Source organism: Carlito syrichta, unplaced genomic scaffold (genome assembly GCF_000164805.1).
Source record: "Carlito syrichta isolate Samal-C Ts95f unplaced genomic scaffold, Tarsius_syrichta-2.0.1 Scaffold303074, whole genome shotgun sequence".
NCBI classification, from domain to species: Eukaryota; Metazoa; Chordata; class Mammalia; order Primates; family Tarsiidae; genus Carlito; species Carlito syrichta.
This window is the reverse complement of record NW_007247170.1, coordinates 408,125-434,756: the sequence shown is the minus strand read 5'-3', so window position 1 is coordinate 434,756 and position 26,632 is coordinate 408,125. Positions and strand designations below refer to the sequence as shown.

At 44.2% G+C, this 26,632-nt stretch overlaps 1 protein-coding gene across 1 annotated transcript in view; it reads left to right on the top strand.

Annotated features, from left to right (window-relative positions):
- Positions 1-26,632, top strand: part of MBTPS1 (membrane bound transcription factor peptidase, site 1) — a 62,315-nt gene that overhangs the window by 13,480 nt on the left and 22,203 nt on the right. Inside the window, exons 2-11 of the mRNA XM_008057623.2 lie at positions 2,727-3,216; positions 4,068-4,325; positions 8,042-8,245; positions 9,838-9,948; positions 10,386-10,495; positions 12,063-12,179; positions 12,660-12,727; positions 16,829-16,931; positions 18,667-18,818; positions 21,984-22,145. Of these exons, the coding sequence (XP_008055814.1) occupies positions 3,048-3,216; positions 4,068-4,325; positions 8,042-8,245; positions 9,838-9,948; positions 10,386-10,495; positions 12,063-12,179; positions 12,660-12,727; positions 16,829-16,931; positions 18,667-18,818; positions 21,984-22,145 (1,454 nt within the window). The 5' untranslated portion in view covers positions 2,727-3,047. The remainder of the gene's footprint in view (positions 1-2,726; positions 3,217-4,067; positions 4,326-8,041; positions 8,246-9,837; positions 9,949-10,385; positions 10,496-12,062; positions 12,180-12,659; positions 12,728-16,828; positions 16,932-18,666; positions 18,819-21,983; positions 22,146-26,632) is intronic.

The following is a 26,632-nucleotide window of genomic DNA, read 5'->3' as shown; positions in this document are numbered from 1 at the left end:
AAAAAAAAAAAAAAAAAAAAATTTCTCTGAGTTTGAGTCTTCAAGTAAAATAAACTTAATGACAATAAAAACTTTTCTTCTATGCTCTTTTCGTAGAATTGACAAAATATTTCAAAATATGAGTGTAAAGCACAATGTCTCTTTTTTTTTCTCCTTATTTTATTATTCAGATGTGGGATACAAGTCAGGATTAGGTACATGAGTAATCTACATGTAGGTGAAGTTTGGGCCTCCATCTGGTCTTCACTTCCATTGGTTGAGGATCAGGTATCCTTTGTGATATCACACGCCCTTCCCCCACCCCCGGCAGTGTCCCACAACTGCCGATCCCCCTCTTGTAGCATTGTGTTAAGTGTTCAGGACCCACTTATGAGTGAGAACATGTGGTATTCACTTGTTTCTGTCATAAATCACCAAGTATGATGGACTCTAAATCCATCCAGTTTTATGCGAAGTACATAATTTTGTCCTTTATGACTGCGTAATATTCCATTGTGTATATGGACCACATTTTCTTTATCCAGTCTGCTTTCGATGTACAGCAGGGTTGGTTCCATGTTTTTGCTGTGGTGAATAGCATGGCAATAAACATGTGTGCAGGTATCTTTTTGTAAAACGATTTAAGTTCCTCTGGGTATATTCCCAGAAAGGGGATGACTGAAATGTATGGAAGGTCAGTTTCTAGTTCTTTTAAAAATTGCCTTAAGTCTGTAATCCTAGCACTTTGGGAGGCCGAGGTGAGGTGATTACCTGAGCCCATGTGTTCAAGAACAGCGTGGGCAACTTGGCAAGACCGCATCTCTACAATAATTAAAAAAAAAAAAAATTAGCCAGGCGTGATAGCGCATGCCTGTAGTTTCAGCTACTTGGAAAGCTGAGGCGGAAGGATCATCTGAGCCCAGCAAGTTGATGCTGGGGTGGCCATGAGCGTGCCACTGCACTCCAGCCTGGGTGCCAGAGTGAGACTTCAACTAAAAAACTAAAAAAACAAAAATTGCCCCGCTGTTTTCCATAGTGGTTGGACTAATTTTAATTTGAGCTCTTATCAACAGTGTAGAAGCCATCCCTTTTCCCCATATCCTCACCAGCGTCTCTTGTTTTCTGATTTATTAATGATGACCTCACTAGAGTTAGGTGGTACCTCAGTGTGTTTTTTTTTTCCCAATATTTTTTATTTTGATATTGTGGGGTACAGTTAAGGGTTAGGTATACAAATATGCTTCGTTCAGGCACCCTTGTTGATAAGGGGTACCTCCCCATCCCCAGACAGATATTGACTACCATTAATCCCACCTCCCTACCCCCCCCATAGTTTCCTACCACTGTCAGTCCTTTTCTTATAGTGTTATGATGGCTGTTCAAGGATCACTAGATGAATGAGAGCATGTGACACTCAGATCTTTGTTTCTGTGAGAGATCACTCAGTATTATTGACTCTAGTTCCATCCAGGTTGCTGCGAAGTTCATGATTTTGTTCTTTTTTATGACTGCGTAATATTCCATCGTGTATATGTACCACATTTTTTTAATCCAGTCCTCTTTGGATGGACAGCATGGTTGATTCCAGGTTCTTGCTATTGTGAACAATGCTGTGATAAATATACGTGTGCAGGTATCTTTTTTATAGAGTGATTTGAGTTACTCAGGGTATATTCCCAGCAGGGGGATTGTGGGGTCATATGGGAGGTCGATATTTAGAGCTTTCAGGAATCGCCACACTCAGTGTGGTTTTAATTTGCATTTCTCTCATGAGTAGTGAGGCTGAGCATTTTTTCATGTGACTATTGACTGCTCATATGTCTTCTCTTGAGAAGTGTCTATTCATATCTTTTGCCCACTTTGTAATTGGGTTTTGTTTTTTTTTTTCCTTTTGGCTTGTTTGAGTTCCTTGTAGATCCTGGATGTTAGGCCTTTGTCAGATACATAATTAGCAAATATTTTTTTCTAATTCTGTAGCTTGTCTCCCCACGCTCTTGATGGTTTTTTTTTTGCTGTGCAGAAGTAACGCACAGTGTCTCTTAAAGAAGGGGTTATATATTGCTTGTATGGAAATTACTTGCTTTTAGGTATTTATTTTACAGCAGAAAGTAAGGATGTATATACCAAGCTTTTGTCTGAAAAATTAGTGAGATTTGTGGGAAATGAAAGTGCCGACTGGGGAAATGCCCTGGCAATGGAAAGTTGCAAATGATGGGAAAACACAGAATCTGAAACAGAAGCAGAGAAAAGGCTCATAAGCAAAGCACTATGGTTCCTTCTTTGGCTGCTGGGATGCTCAGGGGCGATGTGCTTAATAATATTCTTGGTGTTACTCTGTTATCTTCAGTTTTTAAAAAATATTTTCTCATTTATTTTATCCTTTTTTATTTTTGAAGATGCCTTAAAACTTTTTCCCCCTGAAAGCTATGAAGAATGAGTAAATAAAAATGATACACTAGGTTTCATGGTTGTATCACACATTTATTTGTCTTTAACTTGGATGTTTTTTACTCTCTATTATTATTTTTTTAGAGACATAGTTTCACGATGTTGTGCAGGCTGGACTCAAACTCCTGGGCTTAAGCTGTCCTCCTGCCTCAGCCTCCAGTGTAGCTTGGACTACAGGCATGAGCCACCTTGTTTGACTGATCCTCTTATTTAAATGGTAAATGGGTATAATTAAATTTATCCTGATTGTATCTGTGTGCTGCTAATGTCTATGTGTGCTGTTTCTTGTTTCCCTGTAGATTGGCTCCCAGAGTGATTGATTAATCTGCTCTGTTGGACTTTGCTTCTGTGGCACCAATGGAGTACAGACCTCAGTCATCTCGACCCGAGAGAGAGAAGCTTTGTATCCAAGATGGAGAAGAAGCGGAGAAAGAAATGAGAGCCTCTCTTCAGGCCACTCCACGGAAGGCCATGGGATTTGACTTTGATTTACGTTGGACAAGACTGTAAGGCAGCTGATCAGTAATGTTGCAGCTTTTAGCCGAAACAAAAATTCACTTCTAATCAAGGAAGAAAAAAGTGTGATTTGAATTTATGCAATTTTATGACCATATTCACTTATGACCATGAAGCTTGTCAACATCTGGCTGCTTCTGCTAGTGGTTTTGCTCTGTGGGAAGAAACATCTGGGTGACAGACTGGAAAAGAAATCTTTTGAAAAGGCCCCGTGCCCTGGCTGTCCCCACCTGACTTTGAAGGTGGAATTCTCCTCAGCAGTTGTGGAATATGGTAATGAGACTGTCTTAAATGTTAGGACCTCCTACCCTATTTTTTTCAAACCTACTTAATACAAACATTAGCAATTGCCAAAGAACACGTTAGCAATTGCCTTTTTTTTGTAGTAAATTTCAAATGCCTTGAGTGCACAGCACGTGGATATTAACTTTGCTTAAGTTTGTTTTCCTAGTAGAGGTAGCTCATGTACAACAAGGAAATTGACTTTCTTTATTATTCACTGACAACTTGATTCCCTGGAACAGATGCCATTGTTGCTGGTGAGAGTGGGAGTTCAGAGGTGCTGAATGTGTGTGGTTTTTTTTGTTTTTATTTTCTTTAAGAAAGCAGGATTTATTGAGAGGACAGATAAGCTCCCACAGTGGGAGGGGACCCAAGAGAGTTGCCCGTGTATGTTCTGAAGTTCAAGTGATCAGGTGTGAAAAAAACTAAGCAACGGTCTCATATGTTCCATCTTGGAATTTTATTATTCTTTTTATTGAAATAAAACAAAGCATTCACTTTCCTGAATTCCTTTTTCCTATTGAAAAAATTGTATGCACTTCTTTGCAGCATATTCAAGCATCTATATGTATTTGCCTTTTTAAAAATTATCACAGTTAACTGGTGTTGAATGATGTATGTATTTTATGTGATTAGGGGATTCATGTAGATCATTTTCAATCAGTGTTCTGCAAACAGCTCTGTAGGCATTTAAGCCAGTCTTTGGCTTTTGCTGGTGTTTTTTTTTTTTACTGTGGGCTTTAAGATACATGGTTTTTCTTTTACCAGATTTTAGCATACATAGTCTACATTATAATATATGTACATAAATTTTTATTTCTGTTTGTGGTCATTGATTTCAGAATATATTGTGGCTTTCAATGGATACTTTACAGCCAAAGCTAGAAATTCATTTATTTCAAGTGCCCTGAAGAGCAGTGAAGTGGACAATTGGAGAATTATCCCTCGAAACAATCCATCCAGCGACTACCCTAGTGATTTTGAGGTTATTCAGATCAAAGAAAAACAGAAAGCTGGGCTGCTAACACTTGAAGATCATCCAAACATCAAACGGGTCACACCCCAACGGAAAGTCTTTCGTTCTCTCAAGTATGCCGAGTGTGAGTATTGTGATCTCAGGCAAATTCATATCACTTCAGTTTCACTGAAATTTTCAAACTCTGGAATAGTTGAAAAATAATACAGTGAACACTTGTCCTGGCAAGAATTCTCTTATTTTTTTTAAAAGAGGCTTTATGCTGTTCTGGCAGAAGAAAATCTTAGGGTTTGCAGTCCAGGCTGGTAGCCATCTCTATTTCTGTTGGAAGTGACAGTCACCCAGGCTCATCTCCAAGCTTAGCATCTGTAACCCCTTCACACTCTGTCAGGAAAGACCCTGTCTTCGTGTCTCCCCCACTTGCAACTTGTTTCCTCGGTGTGTGTTGTTATTTATTTATTTATTTTTTTGAGTTGGAGTCTCATTCTCGCCCAGACTGGAGTGCAGTGGCCGCTCCCGGCCACCGCAACCTCAACCTGCAGGGCTCCGGCGATCCTTCCACCTCAGCCTTCCAAGTAGCTGGAACTACAGGCGTGCGCTACCACGCCCGGCTAATTTTTGTGTGTTGTTATTTTTAAGGCACTCTTACAAAACATCTTTTCCCTGGGTTTCATTTTTCTCATCCTCCTGGCTGTGCCTCAGCTGGGTTTGTTTAAGTCATCAGCTGTGCAGGATGAAGGATAAGGATGGAAGGAATTTGATTTTTTTCGTTTTCTTCTTTAGCAGGGCTTATCTTTCCTTTTCATTACAATTGGATTTGTCAAGTTCATCCTCAAATAATAAATCACATATTTATTACATGATGTTTTCCAAAGCATATGTATTACTGGAGGAAGATTTTTTTCCTTTCTTTTTTTTTGAGTTGGAGTCTCACTCTGTCGCCCAGGCTGGAGTGCAGTGGCATGCTCACGGCCTCCCTTAGCCTTCCAAGTAGCTGGAACTACAGGTGTTCACCACTATGTTCAGATAATTTTTTGATTTATTTTAGAGATGAAGTCTCACCAAGTTTACCAGGCTGGTCTCGAACTCTTGGACTCAAGCAATCCTCTGCCTCCACCTCCCAAAGTGCTGGGATTATAGGCAGGAGCCACTGTGCCCAGCTTGGGGTTTTTTTCTATTTATCATAAATCAGATGAACAAGTTAATAGTTCTTCTGTTGTTTAATATCATTCCTTTCATTGGAAGAAAGGCGAAATAGTTCTACTCTTCCTCCTTTGTCTGTCATGTACTAGGCCTGGGATCCTTTGAGACTTCTTTTTTATTTTTTCCCCCCCCCTCCGAAAAGTTTAACTAATTTGCATAGCACAGCATTGTAGGACAGGCCAGTTCTTGCATCAGCTGTAGACTCAGGCGTGTGATTGAAGAACTTTTTCTGATAGTCCAGATGTTTTGTGTTATTTTTCTCCTAAAAAAGCAATAACACCCCAAAGTGATCCAGGAAAATAAAAGCTAATCAGAGCTGGTATAATTAGCTCAGTGATATGTTGTGCCATTTTACTTGACTTTATTTTTGTTTTATTTAATTTCATTTATCTTAAAAGTTCTGGGATGCTTTAGAATGCTTTAGAAGATGTGGATATCCCTCATTTTAGCACTAGAATTACAATCTGTCCTGCAGGGGAGGTTTCCCTTTGACAGCATCTCCACCACATTTGTCAAGGGCTTTGACTGACACCCTTGAAGGAGATAACTACCTACTGACATGCCCATCTTTTTATTTTATTTTTTTTAAGTAGGAGTCTTACTCTCTTGGCCAGGCTGGAGTGCAGTGGCACACTCATAGCTGCCACAGCCTCGACCTGCTGGGCCTCAGCCTTCCAAGTAGTTGGAACCACAGGCATGCGCCACCATGCCCAGCTAATTTGTTTGATTTATTGTAGAGACGAGGTCTCGTCAAGTTGCCTAGGCTGGTCTTGAGCCCCTGGACTCAGGCAGTCTTCTTAATCTCTGCCTCCCAAAGTTCTGGGATTACAGGGTTGAGCCACCACACCTAGCTACTTGCCCATTCTTAAAAGTTAGCCATGACCTTGAGCAGTAAACTGCTTCTTTAAGCTTCTTCATTTTTTCTCTTTAGTGAAATGGTGATAATGCTGCCTACCTCGCAGAGTTCTCATGAAGTAATATGAAATAATGCATGTGAAGAGAGTTTGGCAAAGTGTTCAGGACGTTATAAGTGACAAAGTGTCAGTTATTTCTATGGCTCGTGTTGGTAAAAGGTTTGGTTTATTCGGGCCTGAAACCTGTCTCACTCTGGGTTCCATCCATTTGGTTCTATCCCATGGGCTAAAAGACAGAGCTAACTTATTCACAAGATGGTATTTAAGGATAATTATCCAGATGTCTGTCCTGTTATTTGAAGATATCCATGGTGTCTCTTTTGGCAGTTTCTTCTCTCCAAGCTAATAATCCTCAGTTCTTCATCAGTTTTTCAGATGACACAATTTCAAGTCCCCTCATCATTTAAAGTGTTTTCCTGTGAATACACTACAGTTTTTCTGAATTGTTTTTAAACCATGAAACCCTGAACTGAATATGTTCAAGATAAAGCAGAATAGACCCCTTTCCTGTTCTAAATGTTGTTCATCGATTTGTAACTCCAGCATTGCCCTGTGCTGTTGACTTGGCGATCAGAGTCAACACAGGAATTCCAATACGGATGATTTCAGTTCGACTGTGCAAATAATTACTTACTGGGATTGACATGACTGTGTATTTTTCCAGACCCCTATGCTTTTATGGGTGTAGCCTGGTAGGACTGGAATAAAAATTATCATAATTTGATTTAGAAACAGAACTGCATAGTATTATAGATTTTTCTCTTCTTAGAACTGATTTGAATTCTGATTTGGTCTTCATTATATCATGGACTTTGAAAGGTAAAGGGAACATTCTGGTGGTATTTTTGTGGGGCTTTTTCCTCCATTTTTTAAAAACGAAGAGATTTACGGGGAGTAAAATTTATCCTTTTTAGAGTGTACTTTGGCAAGTTTTGGCAAAAGTATATAGTCAATTATCTACCTACAAGATAAAGATATGGGATAGTTCTTCACTCTTTGCGTTCTTTTGTGTTTTGAAAGGTGAAATTTTAGTAGATAAGAGTATTAAGTTTTAGAAAAGAGCCTATTGATGTTTGGCCAGAGATATATTTAGTGGGATAACTTGGCCTTTTCCTGTCCCAGAAATCTGGTAACATGTTGAGTAAAACTATAACCTCATGATTGGTCAGCGGCCATTTTCTTCAACATTTTTCCCCCTTCTGATTCAGTGAGAACAAGTTGTTGATGAAAAGCCAGGTTTTCCTGTAGTATTGCAGCAGTTTGCTTTATTTATTTGTTTATTTTTGAGTTGGAGTCTCACTCTGTTGCCCAGACTGGAGTGCAGTGGCCGCTCCCAGCCACCGCAGCCTCGACCTGCTGGGCTCCAGCGATCCTTCCGCCTCAACCTTCCAAGTAGCTGGAACTACAGGCGCGCGCTACTACGCCTGGCTAATTTTTTGATTTATTGTAGAGATGAGGTGTTTCGCCTGCCCAGGCGGGTCTTGCTCAGGTAATCCACTCACCTCGGCCTCCCAAGGCGTGGGATTACAGGCTGAACCACTGAGCCCAGCGAATAATATCCTATAATTATAATTGCATTGAGAAAATCTTCTAGAAAAGGAAGCAAACCCCAATTTCCTTCAAACAGGATTTCAAAAGGTAACATCTGCGTTTAGAATGATTGTTTTGCCTGACAGGTATTGTGTTTGCTTTACCTCTTCTGACGTTTCTTTTCCTTACCCAGCTGACCCTATAGTGCCCTGCAATGAAACCCGGTGGAGCCAGAAGTGGCAGTCATCACGTCCCCTGCGAAGAGCTAGTCTCTCCCTGGGCTCCGGCTTTTGGCATGCTACAGGAAGGCATTCAAGTAGACGGCTGCTGAGAGCCATTCCACGCCAGGTTGCCCAGACCCTGCAGGCAGACGTGCTGTGGCAGATGGGCTATACAGGTGTGTGCTGGGAACCGGGGAGCAGCGTGATGCCTGGTGTCTGGGGACTCCGTCTTTGGGAGTGCCTCATGCTTAGCCTGTGGCCTCATGCAGCGAGCCTGCCTATTAGCTGTCGAGCTGGATATGGCCAGCTTCCCTTGTCTTTGATGCCTGTTAATGCCAGGCACCTGTTTCTGTGGTTTTTCTAATTATCACCATTTGTGTCCTATTTTTGTTAACCATTGTGTGAAGGGCAGATTGTGGTGCATTCCTCTCCTGTCAACACAGACACAGCAATGCCCACAGACTGAGCTGACTGGCAGTCTGCAAAGTTCTGTAACTTCTCAGGGAAAGAAGTCACTTTCACAGATGGTCACTTGGCTTTGGGCATATTCTTGAAAGTTAGTTTATTCCTTGCGTTTAGTGCTCTATGTGCAGAATGATGAAGAACAGGAAATGATATTGATGACCATATCCTGTGCAGTAAAACTCACAACCAGGAGGATGGTTTTTTTACCTTATTGATTCATCATGGCAGAACATTCCTGTTTTAACTAATTGAAGATTTCCCCCTGATTTTTAATGAAAGCCAGTTTCCATTGCCCTCAGCACATCACAGTTTGTTAAGGCTTCTCTCCTGTATCCTTGACTTAGAGACCTGTTCCTCCCCTGTGATCTCCTTAGCTTCTGCCCTTCAAAGTGTCCGAGATTCTTCAGCTTCAATGCCTAGTGGACTGACGTTTTATTAAGGTGTTAGTCTCCTCTTGATTTTATCTTTTTAGAGTGAGAACTTCTTCACAAAACACATTTTCTAATAATCAGAAATCTTTTGTTACTCTTCCAAAATCAAATGGTTTTCAATTTTATGTGTGCAAGTTTTAAAAGTAGCAGCAATCTTGATAGGTAGTATAACTGATTATTTAACATAGTATTGATATGTAAACAACTCTCATGTCAGAAAGACATTACCCTTTTTGTGTTAGTTAGCTGTGAAATAATGGTATTTTGTAATTTTTTCTAGATGATTTCTAGAATTTCTTGGTCCAATAGGCCAGTTGCATTTCACATTGGTGCAAATGGCTTTTGACTGGTTTCTGAAATAGACTCATCATTATAGAAAAGTACATATTATAGTGATTTTTTTCCTAAAACATGATTAACCTTGTATGTATGTGTTAATAACCCCTCTCTGCAGAGTTTATTGTTACAAATGAGAAGTGTTGAGTAAATGGCTGTCCTTGTCAGAAACAGGACAAGTTGGCCACATCTTGCTCCTCAGGTCTATGCTTTATGGGTGCTTTGTGAGCCTCTTAAGGGGATGGGGGAAAGGAGACTTGGAGGAAATTCTGAGAAGGGGATATCAGTCATCTGGCAGCCTGGAGGAGACCTCAGGGAGTGAGGAGGGGCTGGCCCATTCTTGAGCTTTGGGGACAGCTAAGGAGGGTCTAGAGAGGTTTTCTGTTTATCCTCAAAACTTGTTCAGCAACAGATGATGGCATTTTTCCTGCTACCCTCATTTCTTAGCCTCGGCTCAGCTGACCTTGTTTCCCTCTGAGCAGTCCAAAAGGTGGTATCTTCAAACACAATTGTGCTTGCTTTCTTTTTGGAACAAGGTGCTAACGTAAGAGTTGCTGTTTTTGACACTGGGCTGAGTGAGAAGCATCCTCACTTCAAAAATGTGAAGGAGAGAACCAACTGGACCAACGAGCGAACGCTGGACGACGGTAGGTCTCAGCATGGCAGTGAGCATGTGGACATGGGCTCTCATTCCCATCCTCTCTGTTGGGTCGGTTGAGAACCTACTTTTCCATGTACTAGTGATTCCACAGTCTGTCCAACAGTTAATCTGACAAACCCAATGTTACTGTACCCTTGCAATAGCAGAAACTTTCCTGAATATCTCAGAGAATGTTGGGAACTGGAGTAGAAGGGGAGGTTGCCTGGTAGAGGAACATCCCCCCATCTGGAAGAGAGCAGGAGTGGCTAGGCCTGGAAGTGGCACTCATGCTGGATGACTGCTGAGTGGAGAGACTCCCATGGCCTCACAGATTCCCTGCCCAGCGCTGGGGGGATAAGTCTGTGGAAGTGATGGTTGGAACGCTGCATCAGGGCACATGCTGTCAATTGTGTCTAACGATATTTTTTTCCTTATGGGCAACAGGACTGGGCCATGGCACATTTGTGGCAGGTGTGATAGCCAGTATGAGGGAGTGCCAAGGATTTGCTCCAGATGCAGAGCTTCATATTTTCAGGGTTTTCACCAATAATCAGGTAGGTGTTTTGAAGACCCTGAAACTTTTCAGGAGTTGATACTGAAATGTAAAGAGTAAAAGCGCTGGACTATCCACACCTGTTTAGAAGCAGCCCCTATCTGTGATGCTAAGCTCCTTCTGCTGCCCATGGATCTGTACCAGCTCGCCATGTCCTTCTACCTTCCATGTGTCTTTGCCCTTTTCCCACTGTCTCTTCAACAGCCTGGTCTGGACACTGAAGGCCCTGCGCCAGGGCTACTACGTATGGCAGTCCCTTGTTTCTTCTGCTTTTTCTGTACCTTCTGGCTTGCCTGGGCTCTGTGTGCCCCATGTCCTATGTCTGCATAGTGGAATGACTGTGAGTGTGTGCATCTGCCTCCCAGTGTGATTTCCAGCACCTTCAGGGTAGAGGCTGTTTTATTTACCCCTGTGTCCCGTACCTGGCATTGTGAATTTACGGACTTTGTCCCCTCACTCTTCATTTGGAAACTGTCTTAGAAAAGGAGAGGTTCTGGTATTTATTTTTTAAAGTGAATTTTTGAGTAGATAATGCTTCACTCAGAGGTGTCAGAGGGCCACACAGCGAGGTGTCCCCCAGCCTCGGCCCCGTATACTCTGCCTGCTTGCTGATAGTTTTCCTTTCATACACTGCCTCCTAGAATTCCTTATACAAGCAGATAGAAATATGTGGTCTTACTTGTGAAGACCTCTTAAAAACATAACTTTTTTTAAAAAAATTGAAGTCTTACTCTGTCGCCCAGACTGGAGTGCAGTGGTCGCTCCCGGCCACCACAGCCTCAACCTGCTCGGCCCCGGCGATCCTTCCGCCTCAGCCTTCTAAGTAGCCGGAACTACAGGGTGCGCTACCACATCTGGCTAATTTTTGATTTATTGTAGAGATGAGGTCTCGCCAAGTTGCCCGGGTGGGTCTCAAACCCATGGACTCAGGCAACCCACTCGCCTCGGCCTCCCAAAGTACTGGGATTACAGACTGAGCCACTGAGCCTAGCCAAAAACATAACTCTTAATCATGATGTTTCTCCTCTTTCCACTGTAAGCTTAATTTTGTATAAAACCAAAAAACCAACTAGAGGTGATTGACCACTTAACTTCCTAAGGAAAGTGGGTGGGATTGAGCACCAGAGAATGGATGCTGTGGGGGTAACTGTCCCTGCTGCTGTGAGTCCTTCAGCCCACTCAGGATTGAGGATATTTGACGAGTCCAGTGGACTTGTTCGAAGTGCTGAACAGAAGTGTCCAGGGATCAGTCCTTTGGTAAGAGGGGCAGGTTTGAAGTTTGGGCTTGATCAGGAGGGCAAGCTGTAAGCCACGAGCTGTGTAACTCCTAGAGAGAGACCCTGCGGAAACAGCCCTCTCTTTCTTGAGTCCAACCCCACAGACTTGGAACTTCTGGGTATTGTGTTTTACGTGCCATAGCATTGTTTTTATTGGGGATTTCTTTCTGATTTTAAGTTTAAAAAAAATTAAGAGAAATACTTCATGCTTTTGAGAGTCTTAGAAATAAAAACTACTGTAGCTCTTTGAGTCTTTCAGTGAAGCACTAAGAGAACTGTTGTACAATTTAGGTATCGTACACATCTTGGTTTTTGGATGCCTTCAACTATGCCATCTTAAAGAAGATTGATGTATTGAACCTCAGCATCGGTGGTCCTGACTTCATGGATCACCCCTTTGTTGATAAGGTGGGTTGAATCACCGCACACAGTGGTTGGATGATGGCTCCTGCTCTTTGGCAACCTGGCTTTGCATCATTTCTAGTGTGCTGGTGGCTTTTCGTCCAGGTGCTGACAGCTTTGTAAGGACAGATGGTTAACGCTGTGAACTCTAATGACTTGCATGTCATAAATCCAGCGAGTTAGAAGCCTCGGAAGTAGGTGTTGATGAGAAGTACACAGTGCCTCGTTGATCCTGTCTTACCTAAGTATATCAATGCCATGTTTTCCTGAAAATGACTAGAAAGGTAGTGTCTGCTCTGTGCACTCCTAGTTGTTGTCTAAAGTTGTTAGTTACCTGACACAGCCACCTCTGTATGGTCCAGTGCTACATTTTGAGGGTGTTTTTTTTTTAGGGCTGTTTTTAAATGTTGTAATACTTTCTTGGCTATTATATACCGACTGTTTAAAAGTGGTATACTTTCATTAAAGTGCTTGCTACTTTTGTAGGTGTGGGAATTGACAGCTAACAATGTCATCATGGTTTCTGCTATTGGCAATGACGGACCTCTTTACGGGTAAGTATCCCCAGCAGAAGTGACCTTAGGGATTTGGGGTGGGGGCCCTTAAATAACCAAAAAATTGTTGTCTGTGTGTTTATGTATACCTGTTTCTGTCTGAAACTACATTTTGAATGTCTTCCTCATACAAAAAATAGGCACATAATGTGCCCCATGCCATTCACTGGCCACTCACTTTAGCAGGCATCAGCTCCAGGCCAGTCTTCTTTCTGTTTAATTTTTAAAAAAACTTTGCTGTAAATTGTGATTTAGAGGCCTGAAGTTTTTATTCTACCTTTTCATCCTCAAAACCAGCTGGGCTCGGTGGCTCAGCCTGTAATCCTGCGCCTTTGGGAGGCTGGGGTGAGCAGATTGCCTGAGCCTGTGGGTTCGAGACCTGCCTGGGCAACTTGGCGAGACCTCATCTCTACAATAAATCAAAAATTAGCCGGGTGTGGTAGCGTGCGCCTGTAGTTCCAGCTACTTGGAAGGCTGAGGCGGAAGGATCGCCGGAGCCCAGCAGGTCGAAGCTGCAGTGGCCGGGAGCAGCCACTGCACTCCAGTCTGGGTGACAGAGTGAGACTCCAACTCAAAAAAACAAAACAAAACAAAACAAAAAACAGAAAAGTGACTGTTCGAGAGAAATGGAATCTGCATATTTGTGAGACCCACTGTGTACAAAATATGGGGGGAGGGGTAAGTAGATGAGGGCCCTGTCTTTCTGGGAAGACCAAGTGCAGATACTGCAGCATGACTTCATGGGAGGACATACTTGGGGGAGTCTGGCAGAGACACAGGCGATATTTGGGAGTTGACAGGAGGGATCAGGTGGGAAGAAGCAGGACGGTATCACACAGGAGTCTTTGTGCCAAGCTGTTGTGAATTCAAGCAGCATGAGATGTGAAACATCTACCACTGACTCCCAGCCAGCTACCTTCTGTTTGGCAGAGATATGGGTTTTCTTTCTACCTGCAACTCTGAGTTTTATCTATAGATAGCACTTGTGCTAGAAGGCTTCTGTAGGAGGGTGTTTGTCACCCTCCTTCCTTGGATACCCAGGCCTTGTGCAGTTTGCTACTGTGACAAAGGGTTTGAGGCAACCAAGAAAAAAGAGAGCAGTCTAGAGTGTGTGCTCAGTGAGCCACGCAACAGTAGAGAGAGAGGCCGAGTGTATACACTCATGCCTGTGTGTGCCCGTCTGTGGTGCACATGGGTAGGTGTGTGTCTGTGATGTGACTTACTCACTATATCTTTCTGGGACATCCTAGAAGTGCCTGCTGTGGGAAAGCAGGTTTTTGTGAGGATCAGCTGAACTTACATCAAGCACCCGGCCATAGTATGACGCTCATCTGTGAGGTTGATGTTTATAAAGCTCTGAAAATGTGTGTTGGCAGTCATAGGTCCTAGTCTCATAGTTGAGTCCATGATCCTGTCTCTTTGTAAGAGGTGCCATGGTCTGGGTTTTGTGTGGCATCAGTGGTACATCCATAGGTGTAAGTGGCAGGAACATTTGCTAACTGTAGTGGTACCATGGCAGACACCAATTACCAAGTCATCTTGTCAGGTTTTCAGATTTTTCTCTGATTTCTGATGTCCCCACTCAAGGCTGAGACCCATCAGTTGAGTCCCCCAGGTTGTCAGTGTTTCCAGGTCTGTCCTCCTTCCCACTTCAGCTCTTGCAGCATGGATAGGGATGGAACCAGGTGTGGAGGCAGACAGGTCTAACCTACCACTTACAGACTGAGGGAACTTTACTTGTCATGGGGGTGGTGTGTGACCTGCCTGCATGCTGGCTGTGAGGTTGAGCTTAGACAGCAGAACTTAGAGCACTATGGACACTGGTGCTCTGTGAGTGGCAGTTGCTCTCTTTCCCTTCTTTTTTCTGTATTTCTACTGTTAAAGCACATATTCTGGCAGTTTCTGTTCAGGAATTTACAGTGGGTTATTATTGCCTCATAGATCAAATCTGAATTTTCTTCGTGGTTTTCAAGGTCTTTGATATTCCAACCTGGAATTACAACCTTTTTTCTCTGAAGAGCCAGGTAGTAAATATTTTAGGCTTTATAGGCCCTATGGTCTCTGCTGCAGCTACTCAGCTCTGCCGTTGTCATGTGTTGTAAATGAGTGAGTGTGACTGTGTTCAACATGGCTATTTGTGAAAACAGGTGGGCTTTGTTTGGCCCCTGGGCCGTAGTTTGCCAGCTTGAGCCAGAATCCACTGGCTCACCTCTGTTTGCACTACTCCATGCACATCCTCCTCAGGCCCGGTCTCCTCGCGTCTCCTGTAGACACCACGCTTGTTTCAGGCTCTCCCTCACCATCCCTGCTGCTGGTCCTGCTCATACCTGTCTGGATTACCAGCTCTTGCACATGCTGTTCTGACTGCTTTGCTATGTACTAGCCATCCTCCCGAAGTCCTGTGTCTTTTGTGGACAGTTGTGCTCAATAGCTTCTTATCAAAGAGCTGTGAATTTATAGTATGTTAGGGGAGAAAAGTCTTGAGGAGTGCCAGTCCCCACCAGGTTTGCATACTCCTGTTGCCTTATGCACTTCTCCTGCAGTGATGGGAAGTGGCAGGTGATCTGCAGCCCAGCCTGCAGCAGGCATGGCGTCACTGCTTGGGCATCTGGCTTCTTAGAACCAACACTAACTTCTTTATTTCTAGCCCATCCTTCTTGATGCCTTCCCTTATTTTTTAAGGGTTTAAAGTACACCGAGTTTTACAGGAATTGTCAGGTAGAGAGAGGGTGGGAAGTGGCAATTTTTTTTTTGTTAACTTTGCTGGGAGGCCCTGCCAGCGACTTCTGGACTAACCTCTGCTCCTTGAGTTCATGGGAGTTTGTAAATGTCTACATCATCCAATGGAAAATCATTATTGGCTCCTGTGAGTGACCACCTGGTAGTGTGTTGGTAGCCTGTGAGCTGTGAAGGCAGTGCTACTGTTGGCTCAGTGTGGTTTAAGAGCGTGTACTCTGCCGGGCGCAGTTGGCTTATTATGCCTGTAATCCCAGCACTTTGGGAGGCAGAGGTGAGAGGACTGGCTGAGCTCAGGGGTTTGAGACCAGCCTGGGCAAGCTGGCAAGGCCTCGTCTCTACAGTAAATCAAAAAATTAGCCGGGTGTGGTGGTGCATGTCTGTAATTCCAGATACTTGGAAGGCTGAGGTGGAAGGGTCACCTGAGCCCAGCAGGTTGAGGCTGTAGTTGCCATGAGTATGCCACTGCACTCCAGCCTGGGTGACAGAGTGAGACTCTGACTCGAAAAACAAAGAATATGTGTTCTAGAACTGTTGCTACTAGTGTCTCTGAAGTCACTTGGAAGCAGTAATAGTTGTTGAGTTGTCAGAGTTCATTTTTTTGGTAGCAGAGCCATGATGGATAAAGCTTAGATATACAGTTTTATAGCTGATTGTCTTATACTTTCAAGTAGCTCAACTTCATGTTGACTTTCTAGTCTAAACATGCTTGTCATGAGTGGTTTCACTGTGGTTTCTCTGTAGCTCTGGTGCACTTGAGGTATTGAAGAGAAGTACTGGCTTCTTTCTTATGTCCATGGCCTCCTCCAAGGAGCTCAGGGTTGCAGAGTAATGGTAGTCGTTCCCACAGTTCCCCACGAAGAAGGTGGCATGACACTACAGAAGGCCCCCTGAACGCTGAGCCTTCTGACTGTGGTGGATGCAGATGTGTGGGTGTGGTTTCTTCCCAGAGAAGTGTCTGTTCTAGGGGAAGGCAAGGTGAATATATTAGCAGCAGTCTGAAAGTGATTGCGAACATGTAGTTAGGTGGGGGATTGTTACAGTGGCAAGCCTTTTGAGGCTCAAGTTGAAGGATCTTGCAAAGATTCTTAAAGCTCAGCGTAGTAAGGGAAAAGGTGAGCCTTGAGCAGGACCCATGTGTGGTAAGTAGACAGGGAGGGAAATAAAGGAGGGACGGTCCAGGTGAGAGGGTGTGATCTGAGCACAGCACGCAGGAGGCAGGGAACATGGCCTTTTACAGGACGGTGCACACATCTCACCGAAGAACCTCCTAAAGCCTTCAACTTTTCTGGGAGTATTTGCCCTTATTTGAATTATTCATTTTCAATTATTTCTTGTCCCTTATTTTTTTGTGTCTCAATTTAGCACTCTGAATAACCCTGCTGATCAAATGGATGTGATTGGAGTAGGTGGCATTGACTTTGAAGATAACATTGCCCGCTTTTCTTCACGGGGAATGACTACCTGGGTATGCTTTTCTTTCTTAGTCTTTTGTGACAATGGAACTGTTGGTTTAAGAGCCTTGGAGTATATTTGTGCGGGCACAGATTATAAGCTTGTGAGGTCGACTGGCCCTCGGGCTCACACACTGAATAGCCGGGGGTGTGGGTGCTTGTCCAGCTGTGAGGACCAGAGCCCTGGCCCCCTTGACATCTGCCACTTGAGAGCACGGGCCAGTTCTCAGTGGTATTTTCCAGACCTGCTTCTTACTGACTTAGTGTTGAATCACCTTATAGGTGAACTGGTTCCTGCTCGCTTGTCCTGTCTAGTTGTGAGATGAGCAGTCCTCAGTGGTGAGCTGGGCTTTTTTAACCTTAAGAAGTAGAAGGCATTGAGAACAGTTCCATGTTAACAGCTAACATGGAAAGAATTGTGGTTAGCCGAACAAAATCAGAATAACTCCAGCAAGTTAATACTGCAGCTGCTGGGGCTTGATTATACAGCTGACTCACCCTCCTTTACCTATCAGGAGAAGGTTTGATTACAAATGGGACGCTCCCTTACCCTCGAGTGGCCAAGGGGACACCCTGCCCTCACATTCTCAGGATCAGATCGTCTCTTGATGCTCTGACCTGATGTGGCCAAGCTCACAAGTCCCAGGTATATCCCTGGAAAGATGCACAGCTTTCTTGGGAGCACTGTGGGCCTGGTCCACACTGGCAGCACTTTTTGGGATAGCCTTCCATTTGAGCCTTGGTACCATGGCAGCATCAGCACCCCAGCACCCCTTCAGTCAGCTCCACCAGGAGTCCATGCCTCACACCCTCAGATGCCACCTCCTGGAGCCAGCCCCATGACTTGACACCGTGGCTGGTGGACCCACTCTTGGGGGTAGCCAGTCCCAGGACTGTGCTGTGTGTCCTTTCACCTGTGTCTCCCAGTTTCCATCTCTGGCTCCTGTGTAAACACTTCAAGGAACCTGTGGTAGGTGGTCATGTCTGTGGCCTCCATCCTGAGTTGCCTTTCAGTGACACCTAGAGGAATGTTCTTCCGTCATTCACAGAGCTGCAGTGGAAGAGACCTCACATAATGTCCCATGCAGGTGGAGCCATGTTTGGTGATCAGGGAGGGTTTCCCTTTAGACTGGTTGGCTTTTTTCTCATGGAACATGAGCTCCTGTTGCTCTTCTCGTTTTGCCTCAATTCCCAGGAAACTTAAGAGAATACTCAGTTACAATCAGATCCCAAGTTAGTTATATAGTCAGTGCTGCCCTTCTCAGTGGTTTCTTAGCTCCCTTTGGACAACAATTTGAAACATTCAGTCATAACCATCTACTTTTTTCTTCCCTTTGATGAAATGTGTTTGGCTTTTATCCCTAATTTTTAATTTTCTAATTTTTCTAACTTATTTCTGGTTTTTATCTAGAGATAAAGCAGTTTTGAGATTCTGGTCTTAGTGACAAGTCAGTGTCCAGCTTCTAGTCTTGGTGTTAGTGAAGTTAAAATGTTTATTTTTAATTGCTTTATGCCCTTACTATTGCACTGGTTATTATAAGACATACTAAAAATAATTGTATTGTCTACATTGTCGTCTAGGCTTGTTTTTTTTCTGTATTGCACTGAATTTCACACTAAAACCAGTACTTTCTTTAGGTTTATGTGCTTGTCAATAGCCCATATTTTCTTCGGGTTTTATTCACTCGTAATCACATGTGGCTTATGCCGACGTGAGAGATGGAGAAACTGAGCTGCTTTTATTCACAGGAACTGCCAGGAGGCTACGGTCGTGTGAAACCTGACATTGTCACCTATGGTGCTGGAGTGCGGGGTTCTGGTGTGAAAGGGGGGTGCCGGGCCCTCTCGGGGACCAGCGTTGCCTCTCCCGTGGTTGCAGGCGCCGTCACCCTGCTAGTGAGGTGAGTGTCGCTCAGCAGAGACCGGCAGCCCCAGCATCAGGATGGGGCACTTGGGGTCAGCAGAGCAGTTGAGTCTTGCCCCTGCCCTGACTAGCTTGAGAGTTTAGGCATATCACAGTCTTGGTCTTTCTTTGTTTCTTCATCTCTACAAGAGGTAGGCGTCCCTTTTATATAGGCGATGTCTAACTATAGACTTTGTAAATTAAACCATACAGCATCGTACATGGGCAAAATACCTGTTACTCAACTCTTGTTTTAAAAAATAATACTAGGCCAGGCGTGGTGGCTCATGCCTATAATCCCAGCACTTTGGGAGGCCGAGGTGAGAGGATTGCTTGAGTCCACGGGTTCGAGACCAGCCTGGGCAACTTGGCGAGACCTCATCTCTACAATAGATCAAAAAATTAGCCAGGCATGGTGGTGTATGCCTGTAGTTCCAGCTACTTGGAAGGTTGAGGTGGAAGGATTGCCTGAGCCCGGTGGTGAGTGTGCCTCTGCCCTCCAGCCTGAGTGACAAGAGTGAGACCAATTCAGAAAAAGAAAATACTGAGTATGTGTAAGAACTTTACTTTTTATATCCAGAGAAGTATATATATCAGGCAAGGAACAAAAAAGTAAGATACATTCTTCCTATCACCTCCATTTCCTTAGAAAAATAAGTTGTATTGTATATCTGTGAGGTACACAACATGATGTTACGGGATACGCAGATAGTAAGAGGGCTGCGGGATGAAGCACATTCACGTAAGATTGTAAGAGGGCTGTGTAGGGAAGCACATTCATGTGAGATACTAAGAGGACTGCAGGATGAAGCCCATCCACACGAGATAGTAAGAGGTCTGCTGGGTGAAGCCCATTCATGCAAGATAGTATGGGGGGGTGAGGCACGTTCGTACATCTGTCTTGTGCAGAGCTACCCATTTGTTGTTTTTGTGGCAAGGACTCACCTTTCAGTGTCCTCTGTTAGCTAAGGCTGTCAACTGGCCAGAGACTGACACTCACCACTTCTCTTCATTCCATTGGATTTCATATACAATTGGAACAAAGCTTAGTGATTGACCCTTAGTCTTGCAGATAATGAAACTGGAAGAAAGTTTTCAAAGATAGTATACTAGAATCAAGCCAGTGTGCTCTCACTTCTAGTTGGATGGGTTTATTACCAGTCATAAAAACGGTATCTTTGGGGCCAGCAATTATTTTGTCACTGCATTTTCCCCCAAAATAAATTTTGCCTTTTCTAGCTAGATGAAGTTTTAGTTGGGCTAGTATGCTGTGATAACATAGAACTCTGCAGATTTGAAAGTTTTAATAGTCTACAATTTATAAGTTAATTAAAATATGCAAATGATAGTAGATGGTTTTATATTTAAAATCCTCTTTAAAAGTAAGTAAACTGAATGTTTATTTTAGCTCCGAGTGCCAGAGGTTACTTTGTTAGTCATCCTTGGTAAAGGTAGGTGTCTACTTCTTCCCTCTTCCCGCATCTTCTCCTTCCAGCTCAGAGCCCCTTGCTTGAAAACTGTTGGCGCTGGCCAGAGTAGCCTTTGGAGAATAACTGTGGGCTTGCTGGAAGCAGTATGTTTCTTTCCAGTGGTTTTTCTCTTTCCCATGTTACATAAAGTGAAGAACAGAGGGAAGGGAAGGTAAGCTGTGGGCTACCTGGGTCACCTGTGCCCTTGTGTTTGCCAGGTGGAGAGCATTCAGCTAGGGCTATCTCCAGTCTTGTTGATCTGGAGACAGAAAATCCTGGCTCGTTTCTCCCACTGGCCACGAGTGTCAGGAAGGATTGAGAGTTCACATGTTACTGTTGAGCCGTCCCCTCTCTCTGCTAAGTCAGTGGGGAGAAGAGGAGATGGTTTTCCCGTTGGTGTTTTAGAGTACAGGTGTTTTCAGCAGCAAGGAAAACTTTATCTCTCATCTCCCTGCAGCAGATGAAAATGCCAGTGTCATTGTTCAGGAACAATGTGTGCCTTGACCTAGCTCCAGTAGATGCTAGCACCAAGGGTTAAGGTTAGGGTTAGGGCTGTCCCACTTCACAGTCTCAGAAGGAAGTGGAGCCTCATCCTGGATTTGGCTCTATAGGCGGGAAGTGGGGACAGATTGTTGGTCTGTAGCTGTTAGTGGTTCTTTTATTCTGTCATTGAGGATTAATCCGACTGTATCTCCTCTTACTTCTCCTTGCATCAGACTTCCTGTTTAGATAACCTGCCTAGACTCCACGACCACCCACCATCATATAAAAATATTTAGGAACTTAGGAGAGTAAGTTTTCCCTTTTTGCCTACTAATTTCCCCCCTCAATTTAGAAATTAAAATTTACTTGAATTTATAATACACAGATACACAAATGTTTCGGTGCTAGTGTTGCCTAATAATGTCCTAGCTGGGTCAAGCTGTGTGTTACAGACTGTTCAGGATGCATTCTGATACTGAAACTCAGAGGTGGCCTCAGGTCTGTGGTGTTTCCAAAGGTGAAGCCCCCAGGGATGAGGCATCCTGCACAGGCCTCCCTGTCAGGACACAAGGGGCCAGGTTTCACTCTGGAGGCTGTGGCTTTCACTGAAACCCCGCCCCCTGCCCTTCCTACGTTGAGGTCCTTCACTAGTATCCTGTGTGCTGTTTTCTCCCAGCCAGTGTGTCCCCTGAGGAGCCAGTACCTCTTACACATTCTTATCTCCGCAGCCCGTGTGGTTGAGTCAGTTGAATTATCAGAAACATATCGTCACTGATAAAGTTAGCATAAGCAGAGACTAGCCCATAAGTCACTGTTCAGAAAAACTACGTAGAGGCCACATGAATTCTGGGGCAGGTACAGAAATGAGGGCCAGCTTGTGCTCTGGTGATGCTCCTGCCAGATGTGAAGCAAGGACAGAGGCTAGGGAGAGGTGGGCAGCAGGTAGGCTAGGGAGAGGTCGTCAACTGGTAGGTTAGGGAGAGGTGGTCAGCAGGTAGGCTAGGGAGAGGTAGTCAGCTGGCAGGCTAGGGAGGGGTGGTCAGCTGGCAGGCTAGGGAGAGGTGATCAGATGGCAGACTAGGGAGAAGTGGTCAGCTAACAGGCTAGGGAGAGGTGGTCAGCTGGCAGGCTAGGGAGGGGTGGTCAGCTGGCAGTTTAGGGAGGGGTGGTCTACTGAGAGAAAGTGAGCAAATATTTGATTTTTCCTCCAGCACAGTCCAGAAACGTGAGCTGGTGAATCCTGCTAGCATGAAGCAGGCCCTGATCGCGTCTGCCCGGCGGCTTCCTGGTGTCAACATGTTCGAGCAAGGCCACGGCAAGCTTGACCTGCTCAGAGCCTACCAGATCCTCAACAGCTACAAGCCACAGGCGAGGTCAGTACCCTTCTCTGAGGACTCCTTTCTTCCCGCTAGCCTCTAGGGTCTTTTCCTCTGCATGGAGGAGGGTGGCCTCTAATCACACAGGACTGGGCACTAAGTGAGAGTTTCGGCTGTCACTTCTCTTGGGACGCTGCTGGCAGAACTCTTGACTGCTTTGATTCATTAATGTTGCTTTTACTATCAGTGGTTGAAAAGAGTGATTTTTGTGTTTCTTGGCTACTTTTTAAAATTCTGAAATAAAATTCAGTTTACAGAAATTTTGCAGAAATACAGAGGAGAGTGTTCTCGTGCAGCCTCTGCCCTGCCTCATTGCCACTGCCTCTGAGATGGCCACAGTGCAGCTGTGAAGCTGACAGGTTCCTGCTAACACTGTGTGGTCATTAATCTGCAGATGGTGCCCATTTTGCCCCCCCCACCCTCTTGCCCTCATTGGGTCCAGGCCTCACCCCCTCTCTCTTATGGTCAGCAGTCAGTCTCCTTTTTGCTCTGACCTTTGACAGTTTGTTGTCTTCTATTTCATTCATGACTTTAACTCTTTTGAAAAGTTCTGGTCACGTATTTTGTAGACTGTCTCTCACTGTGGGCTTATCGGATGTTTTCTCATGATTAGTTTAAAGTTAGCATTTTTAGTAAAACTTTTCCACCTTTTATTCTGAAATGATTTGAGATTTACAACGAGGTATCACAAATGGTCCATGAGAACCCATAAACCCTTATCTAGTCCGTAAACCTTCCTCTAGTTTTCTCTAACGCTAGTGTCTTAACATAGCCACGGAATAAGCCTCAATTCTGGAATTAACATTAACTCGGCATTGCTGCCTGACCTACAGACTCTGCCCATTGTCCCTCTCAGGTCCTTTTTCTGATCTGGGATTTAGTCTGGGGTCCTACATTGCGTTTAGTCACCCTGTCTTCTTAGTCTTGGAGTTCTAACTGTGGACAGTTCTTCGTTTTTTCTTATTACTGGTGGCATTGTTTTCATCATTTGATTAATGTGGTCTGTCAGTCTGGGTCCTCCAAGAAGCAGGCGCCAGCGTGGAATCAAATGCCTAAGAGATTTGACGGGGGCATGAGTGCCTGTGAAGGCCAAGGGAAGGGAGTGGGAATAGGCAGGGCAGGGGGGTCTGAGGCCTGGGGTGTGGATCTGATGCCCTGAGGAGAGGGAAGGGGGTTGGGAGGGAGGAGCTTCAGGTTGCCACCCAGGTTTAAGACAGTTTGGGCTGATGGGAAATTCTGGAACCAGAGTTGCCTGTTGGAGGAGTCCTGTGTCCCTCGGGAATGGGTCTGCCCGAGTCCCTGCTCTGCACTCAGTCACTGACCAGGAGCAGCTGGAGGAAGCCTAGCCTTGGCACAGCCATGGTGGACCAAGGGCAGCAACTGGGGTTGTCTGCTGGCTGTGCTCCTGCCGCAGGAGGTCAGAGCAGCTGGCCCGTGGGGCAGAGATGGTCTTTACAGGCATCTCCACAGTAAAGCTGCCATTTTTTCTTTGTGATACCTAAGGGTCTTGTGAGGTGGGATGACCTTTAGGATGACCTTGTTTCTTAAATACTTTCCCTCACCAATTTTAGCATCCATTGATGGCTCTTGCCTTCGGTGACTGTTGTGGAGGAGTTGGACACATGGCGATTTTCTGTTTCCCTCATTTCTTCTGCTTGTATTAATTGGAATTCTGCTGGAAGGAGGAACCAGCCTTTCTGTTCATTGATTTGCTTATTCAGTTCTTCATTTCATATGGACACTGGACATTTACTCTGGATTATAATCCATTAATGTCACTGTCTAATCTGTTGTTCAGATTATCCCCCATTGGCTGTTGGGAACATTTCTGGTTCGTTGGTGTCGGTGTCTGTTTGGCCTTTCTCCATTACTGTCTGAGCACGTCTTTCTTTTTGGTGGCACAGGATGCCCGTCATGCGTTTCTGTGCTACAGCCTTGGCATTGGTTCTTTCTCCTAGCAGCCTGTTCCTTGACTGGAGAATGGTGTTTAGAAAAGAAGACTTGGCACTGGGTGTGTACATAGTTACTGTGCCTTGTCGTTTCTAGTCTCATTAGCAGACAGCTAAGGAAATGTGCACGTGTGCATGCACACCTCTTCCTGTGTCTGTCTGTGTGTCAGAAACACAAGTTCACACCATCTCCTGACCCCACCTACACCAGTCCATACCTTCCCTCCATGCTCTAACTCCTTTCCAGCACTGAGAATCCTGGCCCTCCTGATTCTGATGCACTCGCTTGCTTGCTCAGCCTAGGACATACATACCAAGCCACGTTAGAGTTGCTAACCCATCCCATGGAGAACACCTCAGTTGCTAGCCAGAGTACGATATCTGTGAGGGGGGTGCTTTTTTTGTCTTCAGCTTTACAGAACATTCAGTGTTTCCCAGTGTTGCTTAGGTTAATGCCTTTCTGACTGTTCATTTCTCATACAATTGGGCTCATTTGTTAGTATTTGGATCTCCCCATATCCTGGTTGATTTCAGCTAGTTACTAGGTGGATGAAGCATTGCCATGTTTGAAGGTCAGAACAGTGCAAAAAGATGTCCCTGTTACCATCCCCCACTCTCATCTGCTCCCAAGCACCCTTATGCTCATGGCGACAGTCACCTTAGGTCTTAATTTTTGCTTCTTAAGTTCCCTTTTGCACACATGAGCAGGTGTGCATGAGGACAGTGTGACTGTGGATGTTCTTTTGCACTTGGCTTTTTTCACTTATCACCCTGGGTGCAGTATGTCCATAGAGATTGTTCTTAACAGCTGGATCATGTAACATACAATTGTTTATTCAGCCACTTATCTACATTTGGGCATTTAAGGTGTTTCCAGTATTTTGTAATGATAAACCGTTGGAATGAATAATGTTGTGCCTAGGTATCTTCATTTTGCTGGAGGTGTTTCTTCAGGATAAATTCCTAGATGTGGTACTCCTGGGGCAAAGTCAAGTGCCCCAGGTAGCCTCGTTAGGTATGGTGGTGTCCACTCTGGAAGGGTTGTGCTGGTCTGTATTCATCCACAGGGTGAAAGTGCCCGTTTCCCCCAACCTCAGCAGAATGTTCTGTCACACTTGTTAACCTTTTTGCCAGTCTGACAGATTAGAAATGGTATCCCAGTATAGTTTTAATTTGTATTTCTCTAGTGTGAGTTTGGTCACGTATGTCTGTGTTTAAAGGGTCATTTTCCTATCTGTTGGACCAATTGTTCATTCTTCTTCCTCTCTTTCTGTGGAGTTTTGGTCCCTCTCTGTGAATTCTTCATATGCTAGGGTTGGTAACCTTTTGTCCGTGATACATGCTGCAGATCTTTGTCCCATTTGCCGGTTGTCTTTTGCTTTTGTGTAAGATGTTTGTTGCCATGCAGTTTTTGTTTTGTTAAAATAGTCAAATTTGTTCATCTTTGCTTTTATTATTGCCTTTGGATTTCGAGCCCTAGAAAGTCTTTGTGTGCACCTGGGGGATGAGAAATCCACCCATGTTTTCTTCCAATACTTGTTTATTCTCTTTTATTTACTTGAGATTCTGTGATTCATTTGGAGTTTATTCTTGTGTATGGTGTGAGTTATGTTACAGCTCTATTCATTAAAAAGTTCATAATTTAATGAGTAAATTTTGGCTGCAGAAAAAAAAGTTTATCATTGCCCCAGTGATTTGAGCAATTATAATGTACTAAATTTTCATATGTGTTTGGGTCTGTCTCTGGGTTTTTCTAGTCCATTCCACTGGTCTATCTGTCTATGTACCAATGCCACACTGTACATAGCCTTTAGTTATAAAGGCTTTATAATGTGCTTTAATGTCTGGTAGTACTAGGTCCCCTGGTAATTTTTTTTTCAGTGTTTTCTTGGCTGTTTTTGAATGTTTGTTTTCTTCATATGAATTTTCACGTCAACTTATCTAACTCCATGAAAGAAACTTGTTGGAATTTTTATTGGGATTGCATTAAATTTTAAATGAACTTAGAAGTGATATTTTTCTGTTATTTTATCCGAGCAAAGGATGTGTTTCTGTTTGTTTGTTTTGAATTGGAGTCTCACTCTGTCGCCCAGGCTGGAGTGCAGTGGCACGCTCACAGCCACCACAGCCTAGACCTACTGGACTCAGGTGATTCTTCTCCCTCAGCCTTCCAAGTAGCTGGAACTGCAGGCATGTGCCACCATGCCCGGCAATCATTCATTTATTCATTCATTTATTCGGTCTCGCCAAGTTGCCCAGGCTGGTCTCGAACCCATGGGCTCAGGCAATTCTCTCACCTCGGCCTTCCAAAGTGCTAGAATTAAAAGCATTAGCCACCACGCCCAGCTGTTGTGTTTCCACTTGTTAAGTCTTTGTGTCTTCCAGTAGGGTTTACGGTTGTCTTCCTGTAGAGTTTGCACATTTTGGGGTAAGTTTAAGTATTTAACCTTTTGTTGCTCTTGTAGATGAGGTTTTCACTGTTATATCCTCTAACTGGTTGCTTCTATTTCTGTTAATTTATTTCCTGCTACCTAA